Here is a 22,717-nt window from a genome sequence, read left to right as displayed (position 1 = left end):
CCCAAAAATCAGCGCGTCGGTGCTTCCGACAAGATCATAGTCATTACCGCACACTTCAGAGTACTGCCTTACTGTACTTAGTCCTGATATCTCTCCAACTCTTGTTTAATATTTATATCTCCAAAATGTTTTGAATATAAACATTGCATGAAGTTATTTTTGGAGTCTCTAATCCTTTCCAAGGTAGAGACCAATAATATTATTATATAAGAATTTAAACTGAAACTGAATCACAAGACACAGATCAATACAATCTGTTGAAGTGGTGAAATGACGGTACGGGATGGTAATTGGTAAGAAAGATTCTTACTAATATTAAAGGAGCATTTTGGTCTAGGGTCATAAGTTCCCAGTAAACCACAAAACGCAATTAAAACGTTGATATAACGTAACAGATGTTACGTCAAAAATAGCGGTTACATTAGGAGGCACACAGACGTTTCTATTTCCGCCTCAAAACTGAGTTTGTTTTACGTTTCCAAATTGCGCAAAAATGTAACGATTTCGTCATTGTTACGTTTTCAAATCACGAAATAAACGTGTAGGTGTCTTTCATGTAACTTAAAAATTTAATAAAATTTGCTGTAAATATAAAAACCATTTTTTACATAAAAATAGCGAATCGGAATTTTTGATGAAAACATTAACTTATCTTTCAGGAAGTTAATAAAATCAGTTTCACATTAGGATGGCACTTGCAATGACTAATAATGCGTTCCAGTAGCATTTATATGTAACATGTGTTGTAGCGAGTAAACCATCTATATACATAATTTGTTTTAGCTAACACTTTCACTATACCGCATACTTCTACATTAATAATCAGTTAGTTATTTTTTATCTGCAAGAATTTTTTATGGCTACACAACGTCTGCCGGGCCAGCTAGTATATATATAAATATATAAATATATATATATTAAATATATATATATATATATATAATCAATCAGATAAAAACAAATATGACTTATATTTATATATGCTTTTATTGAGTAGTTAAATAGTATAATCAATTTATAAATATATTTAAGTCTTAATATATTCATAGTTTTTCATTTGTTTTTTTTTTTTTGTTTGTTTGAAATTAATTGAGCACTTTTTTCTCGTTTGTTTACAACAAAAATACAAATATTACAAAACTATTGCTTGTATATTAAATTATCTGTATTGAAATAAGAGCCGGTTTGCAGTATTAATTGACAATATTGATTGTAACTATCATGAAAAAAATCAGAAAAAATTCTATCCTGCTTTCATGACAATTTTTCGGTTATAATGGTTGATTTGTATCGTTTTTGTTCATTTCAACTCAGGAACCGTAAGCTTAAATAACCTTTTTTAGAACTAAAGTCCAAAATAATGGTACAATTGCACCAAGTTTTCTAAAGTAAAGACTATTTTTTAACTATGAATTCAAAAATTTTAAAATTCAGTAAATTTAACAAAAAATGTACTGGATCAAATTGCTCCAATGTACAAAAAATGCAACAACGCACAAGCAGAAAGTTGTTCGCTTCATACAGGGCAATAAAAAATATTTACCCAAAATATTAGCTATAATTGTCAGTACAAGTTTAAGCGTCAATAAGAAAGGACATAAGAAAGTACCCGCGTAACTCGCAAAACCAGTTAAATAAATAAATAAAATAAACAATAATAAATTAAATAAATAAGTTAAGTTATGCACATGTAAATCATAAGGGAATAAATTAGTGAAACAAATAAGTCAACAAGAGTTTCATTATAAACCCAATTTTACATTTATGGGAAATGTCCCATGTACTAAGTGCCTTGGCAAGTGACATTAAAAGTTCGTGTGTTTAATCAATATTAAAAAATGGTACAAAATTTGTGTCATATTAAAAACATGACTTAAAAAATGAAAATATCAAAAAATCAAATTTTTGGTGACCCCAACAGAGTCAATATTATCTTTATTGCAAGCTCATGGTAAACATGTACTCTGTCCATCTCTCTCATCATTTTGGGAACCAAATTTATAAGTTCCTCTTTAAAGTCTATAATATTCAAAGTGGTTGCAATAGATTTTTTCTGATTTTTCTCATGGCGGTTACAATCAATCTGTAACCTCGTTATATGCCAAAATATTATTTATGGGGCAATTTTGCAGTAACAGAGCTCATAAAATAGCGTTGTCATGGCAACGCTCTCATATGGTTGTTCTTAGTATTGAAAATTATAAAAATGGTTATCTATTTGCCGTGCAAGGAATAATCTTATAACATAATTCTAGATGGTGCAGTTATCATAACATTATTCCTTGATTGTTTATATGTAAAACATGCCTGATTGCACGGCAAATAAAAAGACATTTTCATAATTTTCGCTACCAAGAACAAGCATAAGATAGCGTTGCCATGACAACACTATTTTATGAGCTTTGTTACGGCAGAATTATCCTATTAATAACACATTTTTAATATCTTGAAAAAATGTCTATCACTGACTCTTGAATAAAACGATCCTCATGGATCAGCAACGTCAGTAAAAATGTTCATCTTAAATATATATTTTTATATCTATTGCATGATTATAAATAATCAACATTTATAAACTAACATTTTTTAACTTACTTCTTTATCTCTAAGATTTGCAAGTCGTCCAACAATTTCGAAACCTCTCCATCAATATCATTAATTTCTGAAGTTTTCAACTTATTAAGTTTATCACTCAAATCGTCCAATTCGACTCGAGCGTCCTTCTGCTTCTGCAGAAACGTCAACAACATACTGACCACCTGTTGCACTTGATCTTTCAATTTCTGCATCTCAGGAGGCTCGATCCTCTTCTTGTTCATTTCTATGATCAGCCTCAGCTTGCTCTGAGCCAACTGTAAAGGATTTCTACCGCAGTTGTCTAGGGATGAGACATCAGCTCCCCCGTCTAGGAGGAGGGTGATGATTTCTATGTTGTTGGTGCAGGCTGCTAAGTGTAGGGGAGTGTTTCCTAAGTCGTCTTTGATGTTGGCGTCTGCTCCGTGTTCGATGAGCAGCTTCACCATCTGTGTGTAGCCTTTGCAGGAGGCCAAATGTAAAGGACTTCTGCGTTGGCTGTCGCTGCTGTTGGCGCTGACTCCTGTTTGGAGCAAGCGACGGACCTGGGGGAAAAGACTTCAGGTCTAGAAATATTCTTTCATCTTACTTACCTATAAAATTTTTTTATCTTTTTCAAAAATTTAATTTTTGGTACGGGAAGTTCAGCAATTCGCCTTAAGGCCATGCACAACTTGTTATATTAAAGAGGAAAACAAAATCTATTTTTAACATCAAACAGAAGTTCAAGTGATTATTCATTTATGAAATTTATTGTATCGATAGTGATGGGCTATAAATATTATTGAGAGTTATGAAAAAAAAAATTACCAAATCAAGGTTGTTCAGCGATACAGCGTTTCTTAGTCTTCTTGCTCTCAAAGTCTTAGAATCGTACACACAAGTATGCCTTCTTTGTCTACGGTCTAGAATGATTGGACCACGAAAGCATCTGCAAAAATAAAAATAATATATATATATACTGGATGACCCGACAGTCGTTGTTTTGTACCCACGTCTACAATTCAAAAGTTCCAAATTTTTTAACATTCTATCCTATACTTTTTAATACCCTATTTGATGTCCTGTCTTTGTGATTCATTTATGGTCTTTGCATAGGCAGTATAAGAAATTCAGAAAAAAATAATATAGTATTTGCGGTAAAAGAACAATATCACACTTTATTTTACCACACAACACAATTGCTTCAATTATTTAGTCTATAATTTTCATAATCTCGTACGATATATTAGTTGCTTTTTGGCAATTATAAGATCTAAAGTACATTTTCTTTACTAATAACTTAATAAACATTATTGTTTGTGTTCAAATTTTAGATGAATTAATTTGTAAAATTTAGTTCATATAAGCACTTCTCAATCTAAGATCAATTTGCTAAATATTCCATATCTAATGCCAAACAAATGAATTTTTGACACAAGAAACAATGCAATATGCAATATGCAATTGGACTTGTTGCATTATTTATTAAACTGAATGATGTAATTTCATCTGCCAAACATATACTGTTGACTGTATCTTACACAATTTTAATTTCTGGCACATCTCACCTGCTTTTCGGCAATAATAATGTAGACATTACATTTTTTTTATATATCATTCTAATATTATCTAGACTCATAACATCAGCTACATTCAAATTTGAAGTAAATTGAAATTTCTATCAAATGACAGCTCAAATGTTTTCAATGTCAAATAATGATAAGCGTTTTTTGTTATTTTTGCCATTTATTTCTACAATATCACTATATTTTTATAATCACATACATCCTAAAAAATTTCCTTAACAAACTTCAGAAAGATTTACCAAAATCCGAATAATCGTTTAGGAGGAGTATATTTACATACATTAAATTTTATATATAATATATATATATATATATATATATATATATATATATAAAAATTATAATATTAATAATTTACCTCGCCGGTTGATCTTCTTTCGGCACTGCCTCATTGCATAATTTTGACAATGGATCAACCATTGGCAAACAAGTTTGAAAGTCATTCGGAACCCACAATTCAAGATATCTTGATGAAACATCTGTCGAGTGCCCTGCACTTGTGCTGCATGCTTCCTCATCCATTATATTATAGAAGATTTATATAAAATTCGAATTTGAAAAGCAGTTTTTGCTTGGGAATGTTTTTATGTAACTCCTGAAACGAAATGAAAAATTAATATAAAGACAATATGATATTCTGCCAAAGAACTTGTGTGTAATGTAATATGAGACAGATATGTTATAAGATTTGAATGAAACGTGGATTTTATTATGAAATTTGGACTCGAGCTATAAGATAAACAAAATTGGAAGTTGCATTGTGATATTTGAATTAACTTTGTTATTACAATGTAATCCAAGTAAGACAATGGAAATGATGGATTCGTTTAAGAATACAAGAATATGTTGAAATTAAAATTGGCTAGTGAATTGGTGTATAAAAAATCATTTAAAAGACAATTTTTAAAGTAATCTTTGACGTCTGTGTTCAAATGAACAATAGTAATAGTAATCGTCCAAAAATAAAAAATTAAAATTTGTTATAAATTAATATCCAAAAGACAAGTTTTAAACTGATCTTTGCCTGAGTTTAGATGAACAATTATATAAGTAGTAACGTTAGTAAGTAGTAATGTAGTAACTGAATATGATTCTTATTAGATTCTATCTTTAGCAATAAAGAAATAAAATTTTAAGCTTTGTAGTGTAATAAATAAGTACAGTACTTTATTATTTCGTGTGAGCGAAGCACAAGAATGTGAAAGACTTTTTTGTTTTAATATGCTTACAAATTATTATTTGATTTCAGAATCAATGTCTCTTGACTTTGAATGTGAAATTATTGAAAAATTCAAGGATGTGGAGGATGTAACACATCACAGATATGTATTGTGTTAGAACAGAAGGATTTGATAAAATGTATGACTGTAACTAAGGGCCTTTGAATAATTATAAGCAGATTTGTGAGCTCTAACAGTCTGAGCTCTAACAGTTTGAGCATGGAAGTTGTTCAACGAAACATGTCCAATTCATTTACATTCTTTAATGTGTACAAGAAAATATATGAACCTAGATGGTGAAAAACTTTTATATTGTAAAATTCAAGACAATTTAGAAAATTATATTCAAATGGACAATTATGTAAGTAGCAAAAATTTAATAGCTCACCTGTGTTACAATTTCCACAACATTTTTACATTCAACAAAAACAAGTTGAATGAGTCATACTGTAGTATTGTGCATACAATTTTCATAAATAAACTGATTAATAATTTAATATTTTACAGCTTTGTCAAGATTCTTTTTACACCCATAAGACATTTATCCTTCAAATAAGTTGTGATATTATTTTCACTCATATATAATCATTTTATATGAACTAAAAGTATTTGCATACGATTGAACAAAATATTGTTCGCAAATGCAACACCTGTACTTGTAATATTAATTCGCGAACTTTTAGTAATTAAGATTGTTTTCCAATGTCAAATTAGGAATGTGTAAACATGCCAAAGTTTCGTCATACAAAAACATTGATGCTTTGTCTCTTTCTATCGCACAGACTTTTGTATATTGCTCTCCTTGTTGTTGAAATGTCATGTTCGAAATTCAAGTAGTATCTGTTGGAGAACTTTAGAACTAATAATAGCGGATTATTTAAATTTTTAATATATATATATATTCTTTAAAGCTATTTAGTTTTACAGAATTAAATGCGCAATATTTATATAAAATAAAATAAGTGTAAGTGGCATTTTACCTTGAGGCAAGTTGTATGGACTTTCTGATATATGTAAATAACAAGTAATTGTCGTTTTTGGAGCATACATATGAAATATTTTATATCACATCAACTTAATGCATAACTTAATTGAGCATAATTATTTTTATTTAATTAAAACGATAGTTAATAATTTTCTTTACACAACTGTCAAAAACTGCCAACAAAAATGGCTGCCACTAAGGGCGCAAAATTTAAACACGAAATCTGAACATATACAATTCTTATTGCTATATAATTATTATTATTATTTATCTAAATTTAATAAAAGTGGGATGTTTTACTTAAATATATAATATTTTGTTAATTTTATTGCAGATTATTGTGTAATTGTTATTTTTTAAGATTTGAACATAAAGTAAGTAAAGTGTTATCTGTGCTATGTTCACACTGATTTGATTTGTAAATGACATTTCCAAATTTAGCCAAATTTTTAAATAAGTATTCAAGTCAGTGGAATTATTGTACAAGTTTAATTTAAGAAATATATAAGGTATAAAAGTGCAACTCTTTTTTTATGAATTTAAATGCGTTATTTAAAAAATTATTAAGGTTAGTTGAAAAATCCATGTGATTTATTTGTTATTAGTGCGATGTTAACTTCGATGACAGTTCGTTTTGGTCCCTTCGATCCTGTTGTGATTTATTTCAAATTTTTGTCTCAGAAAGTAATTGTGAATTATTTTAAATATGATATAGTGGTGCACATTATAAGGTAAATTTAGTATTAAACATAACTTTGTTAATACATTAAGAAAAATTGTCAACATAGGGTTTAATTTGACAGACGTCGATTTGATTTTAGTAATGGCGGTTCTAAAGTGGTGAAATGCAGTTTTGATTTGAAGGTAAGAACAAAGAACTTATTTTATTTGATACATATATGTATTATTATCAACTGCTATAACAGTTATAAAAATCAATTGATGTGTTAACATAAAGGATTCCAAATTATTACCACAGGATATGTCATGGGCATATAACCTGAAATTAGCACGCGACATTTTCTGTCAAAAACACAAACTTCTCCTTTGGGAAGTTAAAAAAAAAGACTAGTTAATATTTATATATTATAATTTCATATAAAAATACCATCAAATAAAATACATAAGTATATATAAAATTTTTAGTAAATATAATTTTTTGTATGACGAAATGGCACATAAAATATAATAATTTTAAAATCGAATTAAATCTCATATTTTTTTCTTTGATAAACTTTTTTGTGTTACTACTCGCTTATAATAAGATAAATAATAAATTTTTGCCTTCTTGAAATTTTAAGTACGTTAATTGTCTTATGATAAATGAGTATGTGAGACAAAAAGTTTATCCTAGGCCTATAATATTTGTTAACAATGTACAAAAATTATGGGCTGAAGAATTGACACATTTTATAATATATGTTTTTAATCTATATTAATCTTGAAAATTTGACAAAATACTGGAATAATTGTATCTTACGGTATAATTTTATTTTATTTTTATATTTTAATGTACGTAAAAATTTTAGTAGTTGCTAAATGGCATTTTATATTTTACATATTGCTATTTTCTACAATATCACAGTAATGACTAATAACTTAAATACTAAAATATATTTTCCACTTAGTATAAACAATATTTAGAAATATCTCTTGAACGAACAAGAAAATTGTTATAAAATTTAATCATGTTATTCTGTGTTCATTTAAAATTAAATATGCCTTTAAATATTAATATTTGAATTCGTTAGAGGGAGAGCACAATATATAAATTGTTTGCAAATTGGAATCAATATGTTGTCTGTCTCTTTTTGACGCTTTGTATTAGAGGGAGAGCGCAATATGTAACAAATACAATAGGGTGGTCCTCAACATGGACATTTTTGATTTTTTTTTGCTCCCAAGGGCTCAAATGTATCCAAATTTTATAAAAAATGAATCTCTAATAGTTTTAGCTCATAATATTAACATTTAAATAGAGTTTCTTATATTTGTTATTAACATATGTCTTTAAGTAAAATCTTGCGCCACCTGTGATAAAAAAACACTTTTAGCACCATCAAAATTACAAGTGCTAAAAGTGTTTTTTATCACAGATGGCGCAAGAATTTACTTAATGACATATGTTAATAATGAATTACCAAACTTTTAATTGAATTGCGGACTATCAAAATGTTAATATTAATAGCTAAAACTATTAGAGATTTATTTTTTATTAATTTGGAAGCTTTGGAGCACTTGGGAGCAAAGAAATTCAAAAATGTCCATGTTAAGGACCACTCAAAAATACAAAGTAAAAATTTTCCCATAAAATTAAAATACTCAAAGTTTTTAAAACAACACTAAACAAACTGCAAAAATGCCAACTTGCTGACTGACAGTTGGATTATAAAACTATCAAATTGATAATATTAGACAAGCAATATTTTAGAATGTACCTGACATTTTGCAGATAAATAGAGTATTTCGCTAAAAAACAACAATAACCAGGCGTATTCTTGATGCAATAATTTCTATTTATGTCTTTTACCTTTTCAAACATAACTTTCATTTACCGTGACCAAAGAAGTATCATTATTGCCATAAGCCGAAATAATTCTGGCGGTTTCTTCACAAACAGCCAAAACTTCTTTTACATTCTTCTGCTGCTGCATCTTCAACAAATCTGCAGCCAACAAAAGATGTCTCTGACTTCCCAATTTGAAGCAAAACCTGGCAACTTCTCGATCTCTACAAAATCTGGTCAAACATAAAGTTGTGGATATCAACATGCGTTCTGCTGATGCCTTTTCAGCTGGTGTGAACTTGGGTGATTCCGGACTTTTGAATGATGATAGTTCTAGATTTGTTTTGGAACTGGTATTGGTGAAAAAATTGTCAGGCGTTCTTGGTAGACGTTCGGATTTTGTGCTTGATCTTGATTGGTCTGACTTGGCACGGACACTGTTTTGGAGCAAGGAACTGGAATAGTCCTAGAACAAATAATTGACAGTTAAAAAACTGGTTTAGGAGGTTTTTGTATTAATTTCCTTACCATTCTCTCTGATGCTCTCATAACACCACGCCTGAAAGATGCGGATTCTTCAGGTGCTATAAATCTTCTGCATGTGTTAAGGAATGAAAATATAGCCATTATGGGTTCACTTGAATTTGCTGGGTTTTTGGAGGATGGGCAGAGTCTGCGTCTGCATTCTTGGACTGCACTCAAGTTGCAGAGCAAAGAGCTTGTCTGCTCCTGGAATAGAAAATGATTTTTAGAAACAACTTGTGCATTGTACATATAGTAAGTAACTTTTCTTGAAATAGCAGATCAATCAATTACTGTTTGAAGAAAGTCTAAACTATTCCAGTTTTCTGGTTACTAACCTGTAAGAATACCGAGCACCCTGGTCCTCGTCGTTTAACGGCTTTAAGCAATTCTGTAGCTGCTTCACACCAGGCTAAACTTTCTGTTACAGCCACGCTGTTAGGTGACATCACTTGGGTATTGTCATTAAAAGTTGACATACGAGGAAGACTTGCATTTGCCAATGCTGCAGCACACAGCAGAAGAGTTTGGCAGCACTTGGTCTCAGAGAGTAGATCTAGAATAAGAGTAGAAGAACAATATCATAAATATTTAGAAAAAATAGGGAGAAGTTAAATCAGTTTTATGCCTTACCTGTTAAAGCACGTACAAGCTGCGTCTTATGTTTATTTAACTCTTGTCTCCAATCCCAATTCTGGTGCTTATTGTTCTTGTCTTTATTGATTTCAGTCTCATTGGTGACCCATGGTCCTGTAATCTGAGTCAACACAGCACAAGCTTCCCTTCTTTCTGGTTCTGCACATCTCTTGTCTTCTAAAATATCCTGGAGAACCGATACACCACCAGCCTAGAAATTAATAGTTGAATCAAAAAATCTTGGCTTGGAATTATTGACAGATGTTTGTTTTTATCAAGAAATTCCATTTGTTAGTTTTATGTTTTCTCGACGTTTACAGTCATTCTGAATCGAATAAGACTAATCGGGCAATTCTGCCTTAACGGATCTCATAAAGGGGCGTTGTCATGGCAACGCTTTCTTCTGCTTGTTCTTGGTAGCAAAAATTATGAAAAAGTCTTTCTATTTGCTGTGCGATCAAATGTATTTTACATATAAACAAAGCAAAGGAGAATGTTATGATAACTGCATCATCGAAGACTCTGTTTTAAGATTCTTCTTTGCTTTGTTTATATGTAAAATACGCCTGATCGCACAGCAAATAGATAGACATCATTTGCACTACCAAGAACAAGCATCAGAGAGCGTTGCCATGGCAATGCTATTTTATGAGCTCTATTACGGCAGAATTAACCCAGAAAAAGTTTTCTGTACGGAAAGTTGAAATATTCGTTTTTTTAGTTTTTATTACCTGACAAAACTGCCTGATACTTTGTTCAGTTTGACACAAAGTCGCCAAAACTCTCAAAGCTTTTCCAAGACTACTAGAAGGTGCGGTGAGTTGATTTTCCTCACCATTTGTGTTCTGTCTTAATGTGTATGTATGTGAGTTGACACAAACAATTAAAAGAGCCCTGATCAAACCAGCTTTGACAGCAGAGTACCCGATGGCGCCGCCATAAGCCGAACATAAGGCTCCGAGGCCTGATAAAGCAGCCGACAGGCACTGTGATGAAGGAGGTTCTTCTAAGGTGTCTGATAGAACCTGCGGATGAGAACAAATGTTAAAGGAATTGATATTGATAACAGGTTACAGTTAAATTTCAAATCTTACCTCCAAATATTTTAAACATTGTTCTTCAACATGTGCCCGAACACCAGTTGCAATTCTAGCCAGGTCCTCCAAATCTGTTGGTTTTCCACTGACTTTGACTGCATCACATTGTTTCAAAAGTGCATTACTTGATGGTGTTGCCACATTCGATTTTACAAATGATGTCACACCTCCTAAAGCACTTTGCAATAATGGGCCACTGAGTTCTGGCTTGTTTCCAATGATGCACCTAAAACGAAAAACATAGTAATGAGAAAAAAACTAGTGGTGTATGGCATCGTGCCTTAAGGCAAATTGCTGGAACTTTCCGTACCGTAATGAAATATTCGAGAAATTTTAAACGTTTTCAAATATATTATTACAAATACTGTGACTTTCATTATTTTTGCTATCTTGTTATATCTGAGCAAATCAAATGTAAATCATAAATCAATTTATCTCCAGAACATTAACAATCGTCATTTCATTTCGAATTCAATTTCAAAAAAATAGTTGCCTAATTTATACAAAATATAAAATTTATATATTCTAAATCATTTATAATTCTGTGCGACACACTTAACTTGCTTAGTGCTCCACAATAGTACATAAACAGTCTAAACGCACTTTGGTAAACGTTTGTACCAGAGTGGCGCTTAGACTGTGCTTACCCTGGGTAATTTTTTGAATTTTTAATCCAAATTACAAAATATTTTATGGAAAATAAAAAAGATGTAATAATTTTTTATCCTCAAAAGCAATTGTTTTGTCAATACAAGCAGAAAGTTTTTTAGATCATTCAAATCGGACGCTTAGTTCACTCAAAAACTGATATTTTTTGCACATTTGGCTCTGTATCTTCGAAATGGCGAGACCTGTCTTTGCCAAAAACTAATCACCTCTTCTCCCATTCATTACAAATTAAATAAAAAATACACACACAACATTTTTTCTGAGGTATGCCAAAATGTTCAGAAACCTTCAAACGTCGAGAAATGCAAAATAATTTATTTTCGATTTTTGGCCCATTACTATAACTACCCTACGGGAAGTTAATGAATGAAATTTTACTTTTGGAGCAACATACTATAGGGACTTTTTGGAAATTCTATAACTAATGTAAATGGAGTAAGAAATCGAAATATCAGGGTCAAAAAAATTAATTATTATTACCACTATCTATTTCTTACCTTTGTACGTTTTCCAGTTCCTCCAAAACTCCTGCAGCATGCTCAGCTATTCTCCTCACAGCATTCACATTACTAAGTACACTTTCAACATCTTTATTGACAGATTCAGCTTTCAAATTTGACTTAAAATTGGCACTTCCACGAATAGCCTTATTTTGCAGAGCCGTCATTGCTTCTGGTTCGCAAGTGTCAGCTAATTCCCTCAACCAGCTTTTAACGCTTTCTGGTCTTTGTAAAGATTTCCGAGGTTGAGGTATTACTTTTTGTTGTTGCATTTTAGTATTGTCACTTTTTGGTAAATTGAGGTCTTCACACACTTTTGTGTGTTTGTATTGTTTTGTATAGCGTTTGCTGATGTTGTCTTTTTCCAAAAATTTTGGTGAGGAGATTTTTATCTTTTTTGATTTTCGGAGTTCGATTTTCTTCAAAAATATTTTTATCAGCCTCTTTGTTAAATTTTGGCGTGACGTCTCCTGGTCTTTCTTCTTCGAAGATATCTTTAGGACCTGATCTGTCCGGTGTGTTTGACCTAGAACCTGTACTACTGGGTACCATATCTTTTTCACAATTAGTGCTCTTGGATTTCACCCAAACCTTGCCATCCACAATTTTAATACCGACTTTATTCTCGTCCTCATTTTTAGGACTGTTTTCCTTATCACTGTCTTCTGGTGCAGCATTAAATCCAGCCAGTAAATTTACTCGCCTATGCACTGCAATTTTTCTGTGACTGACTGGGGTCAATTGCTTCACTTCAGATGGTTTGTACCATTTTGGTGTTGAAGTACAACTTGGAGCTAAATCACTGTCACTGGATGGTAAGGTGATTTCATCGCTTAATTTTCCACCAACATTTTGATCGTATGTTCCAGCATACGGTTTTGAACTGCTCGGCAGTTGCAATTCGTAAGTTTCATTGTTATAACATTTTTTAGCATTTGCTGGTGTTGAAAATGCTGCATCAGCGATTTCAGTTTCTTGTGATTTTTTATTTGCACAGGTAACATGGCACATGTTTTCAGGCGTGGTTGTGATTTCTACAGTGTTATTGTTAGGTTCAGGTTTTTTGGAGTAAAGAATATCATAATCATCGATGCTGTTGTAGGAATTAACACTAACGGTTGTTACATTATTTGCATCACTTTCAGCAATAATTTGTGGAGTGTTTCCTAATTTTTCTGCGGACAGTGTTAAATTCAACTTGTACCTTGCACCGTTTTTATCGCTCCTTGGATTAGGCAAACTTTTATTCGCTAACCCTTGCCTTTTTTTATAAAAGTACGAATCATCCATAGCACCTTGACTGAACGTGTCAGTACGCTTTTTAGGTGACACTATTTTAGCCATGTTCAACTCATTATCTTGAATCATACTATTTCTATCGGTTTCTTCAAATAATCTGCTCTGGTATAAAGGTGAGCCTGTTAAATTCAACGAAGTTTTGTGTCCATCTGGTAGATCTTCAGACAATGTTGAAACATTGCTGAAATTTAGTTCATCAAGTTTTTCATGGAACATTTCAGGGGACAAAGATACTGTCGATTGATCAGCTGTATAACCTTCTTCATTTATTGGACCGCAACACATTTGAGAGTAATCTATGTACTCAATTTTTCTGGATATATTTTTAGGTACATGTCTATATACTTCAAAACTTGACATGTTCGACTTGGTCAAAGTATCTGCAATTAAATTATTTTTATCAAGTGTGTCATCTTTTGTTTTTGTATTGGATAAAACTTCAACGTGGCTGATATTTTTCGAATTGTCCTCGTCAGTTTGATTTTTTGTGACAGAAGGCTTGAATCCTGGTAAAGGTGACTCACCATGATCAAACTTGTAAATTAATCTGTGAACACTGTTTGTTCTGCCATCAGGACAACTTCGAACTGATAATAATTTTGGTCTACGTTGCACGTTACTGATATCAACATCTACACTTTTTGATTTTTCTATAATATTATTTTTTGGTTCAACTTTTTTATCATCTTGATGCGTTTGCATAAAATTCTTCAGTGGTGTTAATTGTATTTTTTGCAAATCAGGTGTAAAACCTTTTTGGATACTATTGAATTGAGCTATGGTATTTGGAGTACTGGTATTAGATTTTTTAGGAGCTTTCAAGTTTTTCCAAAAGTTTTCATCAAGTTGACTTTCAAAGTCGATTCCATTGGAAGTACTTACTTTTACATCATTTACCACTGCTTGATCATTTCTGCTGCATATTGCATCGGAACTTTTAGATATCCTCAAACTTTCAATAACTCTCTGCCAATTTTCTTCTCGTTTTATCGGTTTCGGAGCAGTTTGTGCTGGTGAGCAATCGCTATCAGAAAATCCTGAATCTTGACTCCTATGACTTGCTGGACTTGCTGCTCTCAACATTCTGGGATACGGCCTGGGACTACCAGGAGAGAGATTTTGAAAACCTTCTAAATTATTTTTACTACTATCTAAATTTTCCACTACATTTTTATCACCAGAAAGTTGATGGTTGGGAGATGCAGATTGTTGTTCTTCGTAATAAGTTGGCACGTCGCGTACGTTCTGGTTTTCTGCAAGGTATTTTTGTAAAATTTGGTTATCAATTGGCGAGTGCTCGTTTTTATTTAAATTATTTGTAGTATTTTGAGAGCTGTTTGAGACATTTTGAGCGTTTTGTGGCGTTTTAGGTGCTTGATATGTTGTTGGATAGTCATCTTCGGAGTCCCACCAGACCTTGCTTCTTGTTCTTTGGAAATTCGACATCTGAAAGAAAAAAAATAAATGAAATAAATGAAGCTTAAAGTTCAAATAACTGTTTTAGATAGAAAACCACTAAGTTTATAGTATGTTTTCAGTTAAATATTTTTGATAGTTTTTTGAAGTAAAACTTCTATAGGCGCGCCTAAGGTGTAGATCTACGATATAAAACTGACTTCCCTAAATTCTGATTGGTCATTGGTCCATGACATCATTTGAAGAGTTGATGCGATTAGTCGAGAAAATAGATATTTGTGATTCATTAATGATAAATAAAATTTAAGAAATATGAAATTTATCAAAAATTTATACAAATGGCATCATGTAGCTGTGTTAAAAGTGAAATGTTAAACAAAAAATAACAACAAAAAATAATAAAACTAGTGGTGTATAGCATCGTGCCTTAAGGCAAATTGATGAAACTTCCTTTGCCGAAAAACCATTAAAAATTAAAAACTTTGGAAGAAATGAAATTTGAGATTTTTGAAAATTTTGGAAAAAAATGATTTTTGAAAAATTTGAATGTTTTTTTGTTATATTTCGAACTTTTTCAGAGCAATCGAAGAGAGATGTAATATCGAAGCGCGTATTTTAATTTTTTGCAACTTTAAATTTTTTTTGAAAATTTTCAAAATTACAAAATTTTTTGCAAACGCATTTTGTGCACACAAACAAAAGATTTTTTGAATAAATCTAATACGATGATGATTATGTAAAGCATAATTTTTATATGACTATTTTTTTATCTTGTCAAAGCTTTTTTATATTTGTGTATGTTGTGCATGACAATTTTACAAAACATGTCATCGTATTTATAATTATATTATGAAGAATACGAGATGCAGAACGTGTTATAGAATCTCAAGATAAGATTTTGTCATCTCATCTAAACATCGAGATGATGTGTCATCAAACATTTATTTATTTAATTGTGAATAAGTGTAACAGACACAGTGTTATGTATCAACATAATATCTGATGAGTAATTTTATACATAAAATTTATAAATTGAGTGCTCTCTATCGATAATTATTTCATAATAATTAATTCACACATTTGCAAAACCTTGGAGTCAGTTTTCCAACCAAAACACTATGCCCAGAATAAAATTCTGGTAGCAAACAAACAAAAATTATAAGTAACTTTGCGCTTTAAGGCAAGTTTGCATCGACACACACACACATCATTTTTTTTTAAAATGTCAAAATCTTCAGAAGACCTTGAAACGTAAAGATATGCAAAAAAAATATTTTCAATTTTTTTGCGCTTACTATAATTTACTGTACGGGATGTTACCAAATATTGGAATTTAATGCTTCTGAACTTTGAGCTCCACAAGTTCCTAGCTCACAAATTTTATAATTAGGCCCCACTTGATCCAGACTTTGACATCCTTGCTAACAATTTTTCATTTAGCATTACTCATCGTTTGGAATGAGTTAATTTAAAAAATAAGGCGCGACTTGTTTACGTTTTAAACAATGTGCATTGTTAAACAATATTGCTCCTGTTGTAAATCAGATTATATAAATTGAACTAGCATTTATGATGCTTTCTCACCTATTGGCATGTTTTATACACTTAACTTATGGACAGAATTGGGAAAAACAGATTTTCCTCTATCCTCTATCAATTACAAGAAATAATTAATACCCTTTTAATATATTTTTGAGTGATTCTTGGTTTCTGAATTTCTGAGTTTCTGAGTGATTTTTTCTAGTAAGAATGATGATCTCATGTAATTGAAATTACATGAAGATAGTAAAATTGCTGTATTTAATAAAGGAATTTGAAAACGACTAAATATTTTTATATGTAAAGGAGGTCAAGTTAATCCTAAATATTTTATCCGAAGCAAATAGATAGTCGGACGTGATCGATTTTTTAGGGATTTTTGGACCCCTCTCCTCCCCCTTGGTGATACGTCGTAATATTTAAAATTACCTTACCTCCAATTACATAACAAATTTATGTAATTTTTAGTTACATAAAATTTTTCGAACGAATTTTTCGAATTTACGAAAAAATCGATTGTTTCTTAATGTCTGTTTTTTCTTAAATTTAGATAAAAAATAAATACACGTGATATTGTTGTCTACACCCCCCCCCCCTACCCTAAAAGCATCACGTAATTATTAGACGCCCCTAAAGAACAAAATCTTCTAAAAATGCATACTTATTAATTCCACTTCAATGATAATTTTTAAAGTAAAGTATTATTTATCTTAAAAGTAAAGTTAATTTTATAAGTAAAATATTAATTCACTTCATAAAATAAATATTTATGACAAATTAGTCGCGTAACAATGTCACAATAACCAGATTAAAAGAAAACTTGATATTGGTAAATTCTATAAATTATCACTATCAATAAATAATTTTATTTAGAATTATATGTATATCTAAATAAACTATTAAACATATGTATTTATACACACATACATATTTATATATGTATATAAAATATGTTATCGACAAACATTCTAATTAACAGTTGTTAGCCTCAGGCAAAATTTCTAAAATGGCCAAATCATATCACAAATCTCTATCTCTTAGAATTTTAAATGAAATAACCGATAATTAACAGATTTTGTGAGATATATCCATAAATTTGGAATTCAAATTATATGTGAAAAATAATTTCGATTTGCAGATATTATCAAATAATTTTCATTTGTTCGACAGCGGACCTTTTCTTTACAATCTCTGCTTTTTCCTTGATGTGTTACCTGTTCTCCAATGGAGTAAAAATAAAATCTAATCTAAATCAAACACAATGGACCATTATTATCGTACGCTTCGAAAACAATTTGCATTTTTAAAACGCAAACAGTATCCTTGAATGGGAAAGGATAATTGCTAATCCTTCTGGTGGATATTGCAGTACACCTGTCGAGGTCAGGTAGAGGAATATAGTAACATTTACTGGAAATTATAAAATAAAATAGAGAAGTATTTTTGCTACCAGAATTTTATTTGGGCATAAATCTTTGTTTGGAAAACTGACTCCAGGGTTTTGCAAGTGTTTGAATTTATTATTGTGAAATAATTATCGATCAAGAGCATTCAATTTATAATTATAATTTAATGTATAAAATTACTTATCAGAAATGTTGATACATATCAATATGCTTATAGCCGTACACTAGTAAATAAGAATTCAATTTTCATATCCTTAAATCTTCATTTATTACAAGAATATTTATACTTTGTTTTTGTTTCAAGACTAAATCCTTAGTTTGTAAGTTTTGACTTCAAACAATGGTTATCTTGTCAATAGACTTGGTTTTTAGTAAACAATTAAGTACTTGCAATAAACTTATTTCTTGTCTACAATAAATTTTTCTAATCAATCAGCATACTCACATATTTCCCAGTCCCAGTATCTATACATTATGTTTTGGGAACATTATTCCCCATAAGTATGAATTATCACACTTTGATAACATAACGTTTTATAATTATTATTATTCAAAGTATCGCCCACTGATTCGATTGCATTTCGAGATACATATATTGAAAATTTATATTTATATTGCTATTGTTCACACGATCGATTCCGAATTCTGAACACGTAAAGTTTGTTGCATTCCGAAACGTCTGGTGAATGGAACGTTAGCTTCTAACGTCGATGGAATAAAATTTGAAAATTTTACTCAGAATTCCAGACAATACTATGGAGACACTATAAATTACAAACTTATATATGTATGTTTGGACATGGATCTCTAAAGCTCGACAAGCTTTTTTTTCACTTTAACTTGGGTTAAACCTAATACAAAAATCAGTAAGTTTCTTCGGATAAATATTGATACGGAACCCATAGAAATGTGAACAAAATTTGTTTTTATTCTCAAGATCGCTATCAAATATCCAATAATGTGTCCATGTTTAATAAAAAATTTTGACCACCAAATCACATTTTTTATATTGGATCTTCAAAACCTGTCTTCCCAAAAATTGTATCAGTTTTTTATTTCGTCAACACAAATAAAATGTTTTTTGAATTATTTAAATCAGAAGCTCCATTCTTTCAAAAACTGAACTACCATTTTTGGCTCTTTTTGCCCCGTATCTTTGAAAGGGCTCGACCTGCCTTGTCCAAAAACTACTCAGCACGTCTTCTTATCAATAGGAATCGATTTTTTTTTGAGTTGATTCGTGTTCACGAAATCGTAGACGAAAAATTGTATCCGCACATACATACATACATGCACACACATACACACATACATACATGATTTTTTTCTAAGGTATTCCAAAATGTACAGAAACATTTGAAATGTAAAGGTACGCAAAAATTTACATTTTCCATTGTTTTGCGATTATCATAACTTAGCATATGGGAAGTTAATATCTTGTAATTATTTAATTGTTCACAAAAAATAACTCTACTACAACCGTTTGAAGCCAAAAATTAAAAGCTGCATTTTAGCAGTGTTGTTTTATATGATCAGAGATATGGACTCTTTAAAATGACTATTTTGTTATTCTTTTTTTTATCATTTTTTATGGTTGATTTAGATTCATTAAAGCCACCACCAAATCAGCAATAAGTGAAACTTACCGACTTAAAAAATTAGCTTCTAATTTTAAAAAATAGATAATTTTTTCCATCATTAGAACGATTTACAATTTCTTGCAGAATTTACCTTGAAAAGTTCAGATATTTTTGATAAACCTCCAGAAACAAAATAATGAAAAAAAATGAATTAAAAAATATTTTTTTAACTTATGCATTATTATATTACAGGGAGAAATTATTGCCATAAATACTATATTGCTAACAAATTAATATATAAGCAAAAATTATGTGATTGCTTAGTAAACATTATGTTAGAATTTCGTAATTGTAAATCGTATATATATATATATATATATACAACAATATCAAGATATATATATATATATATATATATATATATATATATATATGGCATTTTACATATTTATGAAATTACCGAAGGTTACAAGATAGGTTGGGCCCAATAATAATTACACGATCATGACATTATTGCATTTGCATTGACGCCTTGAACACTTTACAACAATTTACGAGATTTCCATCACGAATAATTTAATATGAAATAAATCAAAAACTAGATACACTTTGCAAAATTTAAAATTTATACCTCTAATATTTTGTATTTAATAAATATAATTCTGGTGACTGCAATTTTCGACGTACTGATTCCCGCCCCTTTTTCTGTGCCTTCTGATTCCTTTGTCATATTTTATGAAAAGGACCCTAAACTTACTTTTCTAGTTCGCCGAAAGTAAAAGTGAACTTACAAGAATATTTGGATAGAGGAGACTTGGGTTACTTGGTAATAAATGAATAAAATATACTGAATTTTTGGACGAAAACTTAAGATTCTTTGATCTGGTATTTTGGAAGCTGAGTTTGCATAAAATATGAGAAGTTCTAGCAATATGCCTAGGCACGATGCCATGCACCACTAGTTTACTTTTAGAAAAATATGCTATATTTTGTGCAACTCTTGAAAATACTGATTAATTTTAAACCGAATCTTAAATTTTTAAACCGAAGTTTTTCACAATTTTTATATACAAGTAATTCGAATAATTTGAACTTTTTTCTATAAATATATAAAAAGACAAGTTTGATTTTTTATAATTAAAACAAGATCCGTTGAAGTTTAATTAAAACGAGCTCCAAGTTCTATATAAAACGATTATTATAATGTATATTAGTTACATATACATTACATACAATAGTTTTGTATGTATTATATAATATTATTTTTTTAACAAAAAAAGACAAAATGAAAATTGTTGAATTTGATTGGAAAAATCAAAAGTTGATACTTTTGTGTCAAAACGTATAAACATTTGTTTCTCCTAATTATTGTTTTATTTATTAATCATTTATTTTATCATAATCTATATTATGTAATCAATTTAAATTTGACAAATGATGATACATATTAAGTTTAGAAACGTACAAACTAAATCTATTATTTATGGAATTGGCTTTTCAAGAATATTTTTTGCAACTTGTTTATTGTAAAAACTGTAAGAAATAAGACCCCAGACACTGTATGCCAATTTTAGCAATTTTGGCCATTTACACCTAGTTTCTCTTATATATATATATATATATATATATATATATATATATATAATAAAATCTTTTGATAATTTTCAACGAGCATATACCACATCGGCAGATGTTAAAACTTCCCATAACAACACATAAGGGGCGCCAAAGGATTTTCCATAGGGTAGCTCTTGTACAAGGGGCAGATTTATCGAATTATTTTGTGTGCATCAGTGCTATTTGATTGAAAAATAACGGTAAAACGATATAAAATGGATACTTTGGAAAAATATTCAAAATCGATAAATATGTAATTACTTTACTTTTGAATCCGAAGCGTAATTCAATATTTTTACATATATAAGTATAGCGGATAAAGTTCTTCTCCAAAAACAATAAATTTGAAGTTGAAATAAATTTTATGGTTTAATGATGTTTTTTATTTATTATTATTTTCATTTATTATAAGTTTCATTGTTGCTAAAATACTGAAACATTTTTTTTTAATCACAACTACTTATACAATTAAAACTCACAATTGTCCTTAGTGGACATAACTCAAATAATCAAAAATTATAAAAATGATTTATATAAAACATGTTGTTTAGTTTAATAGTTTCAATCGTAGAAAATATTTATACGAAACCTAATTATTTTGTTGGAGGTTATTTCTATTTTTTTTATATATTTTTAATAGCAATCAAAAATTACAAATTTCTATAACGTATTGAGCAATTTTACAAAAATAAAATCATTATTTATTATGTTATGCTATGTATATATGGGTGTGTCATGTATTACAGGTGCATTCGACCTGAGGTATCAACATTATTTACTTTATGATAAGACGCTCTAATTTTTCTGATAACTTTTCACTCAACACACATCACACTTACATACATATATAAAAATTCCGAAGAACCCACTATTATTATATATATATATATATATATATATATATATATATATACAGGCCGGTCCTGCCTTGCATGCGATGCATGCAAAAAATGCGGGCGCACGCCTTAGGGGGCGCCAAAACGAGATTCGGAAATGAAATTTATAATATATTATTATTTTTTTTATAATTTTTTTAAATTGTTTATAATAAACAATCTAACTTAACTATGGATACGGAGACACGAAAATCATATTCAGTTTGCAATGTGATAAAGTAGAAACAATTAACCGATTATTAACTCTACAAGTTAGTAAATTATTGTTCTGCTTATTGTTTAATGTACTTATTACATTTTTTCTTCGTTTGAAGTTAACATGAAATCGAAAAAAAATTATCTAGCGCAAACCTGCGAAAGTTTGAATTAATTATTAGGCGTTATTGATGAAAAATTGCGAGCTGATTTATTTGAAACGGTACTAATTAAAGAAATTATAGAAAGAAAGAAATTATTAATTAATTATAATACTAATTATAATAGAAAAAATGGAAAATGGGGAGTCAATGCTTAGAAAATGGATTGTTTATTCCGAGAATTTGAATTGTAACTTTTGTTTCAAATGTTTCGCATCTGATGAACTTTGAAGACATGCGTGGTTAGTCTTATGAAATAATCCAAAAATGACTTTGGAACAAAAATTGTTGATACCTAGTTGCCCATTTTAATTATATACTCTAAATTTAA

At 29.9% G+C, this 22,717-nt stretch overlaps 3 protein-coding genes across 3 annotated transcripts in view; all 3 read right to left on the bottom strand.

The window, feature by feature from the left end:
* Positions 1-2,591: 2,591 nt before the first annotated feature.
* Positions 2,592-5,947, bottom strand: LOC113378242 (ankyrin repeat domain-containing protein 54-like). Its single transcript, XM_026618772.1, has 4 exons — positions 5,751-5,947; positions 4,501-4,737; positions 3,385-3,505; positions 2,592-3,119 (listed from the first exon to the last, which is right to left on the bottom strand). Exons 2-4 carry the CDS (start codon positions 4,662-4,664, stop codon positions 2,592-2,594), a joined length of 813 nt encoding a protein of 270 aa, XP_026474557.1. The 5' UTR covers positions 4,665-4,737; positions 5,751-5,947.
* Positions 5,948-8,876: 2,929 nt separating this feature from the next.
* LOC113378231 lies at positions 8,877-12,549 on the bottom strand. The gene is made up of 7 exons (XM_026618763.1): positions 12,275-12,549; positions 11,106-11,334; positions 10,743-11,036; positions 10,009-10,222; positions 9,714-9,931; positions 9,382-9,582; positions 8,877-9,319 (listed from the first exon to the last, which is right to left on the bottom strand). Exons 1-7 carry the CDS (start codon positions 12,547-12,549, stop codon positions 8,882-8,884), a joined length of 1,869 nt encoding a protein of 622 aa, XP_026474548.1. The 3' UTR covers positions 8,877-8,881.
* A 34-nt stretch (positions 12,550-12,583) lies between these two features.
* The window catches only part of LOC113378221, a 24,482-nt gene continuing 14,348 nt past the window's right edge, over positions 12,584-22,717 (bottom strand). The window contains exon 2 of the mRNA XM_026618753.1: positions 12,584-15,022. Within this exon, the coding sequence (XP_026474538.1) occupies positions 12,584-15,022 (2,439 nt within the window). The remainder of the gene's footprint in view (positions 15,023-22,717) is intronic.

This window comes from Ctenocephalides felis, unplaced genomic scaffold, assembly GCF_003426905.1.
Source record: "Ctenocephalides felis isolate EL2017-DRISC unplaced genomic scaffold, ASM342690v1 CF-g0.4_SCAFFOLD_00845, whole genome shotgun sequence".
Classification (NCBI taxonomy): Eukaryota; Metazoa; Arthropoda; class Insecta; order Siphonaptera; family Pulicidae; genus Ctenocephalides; species Ctenocephalides felis.
Note: the sequence above shows the minus strand (reverse complement) of the source record. Positions and strands in the feature narration are given on the sequence as shown.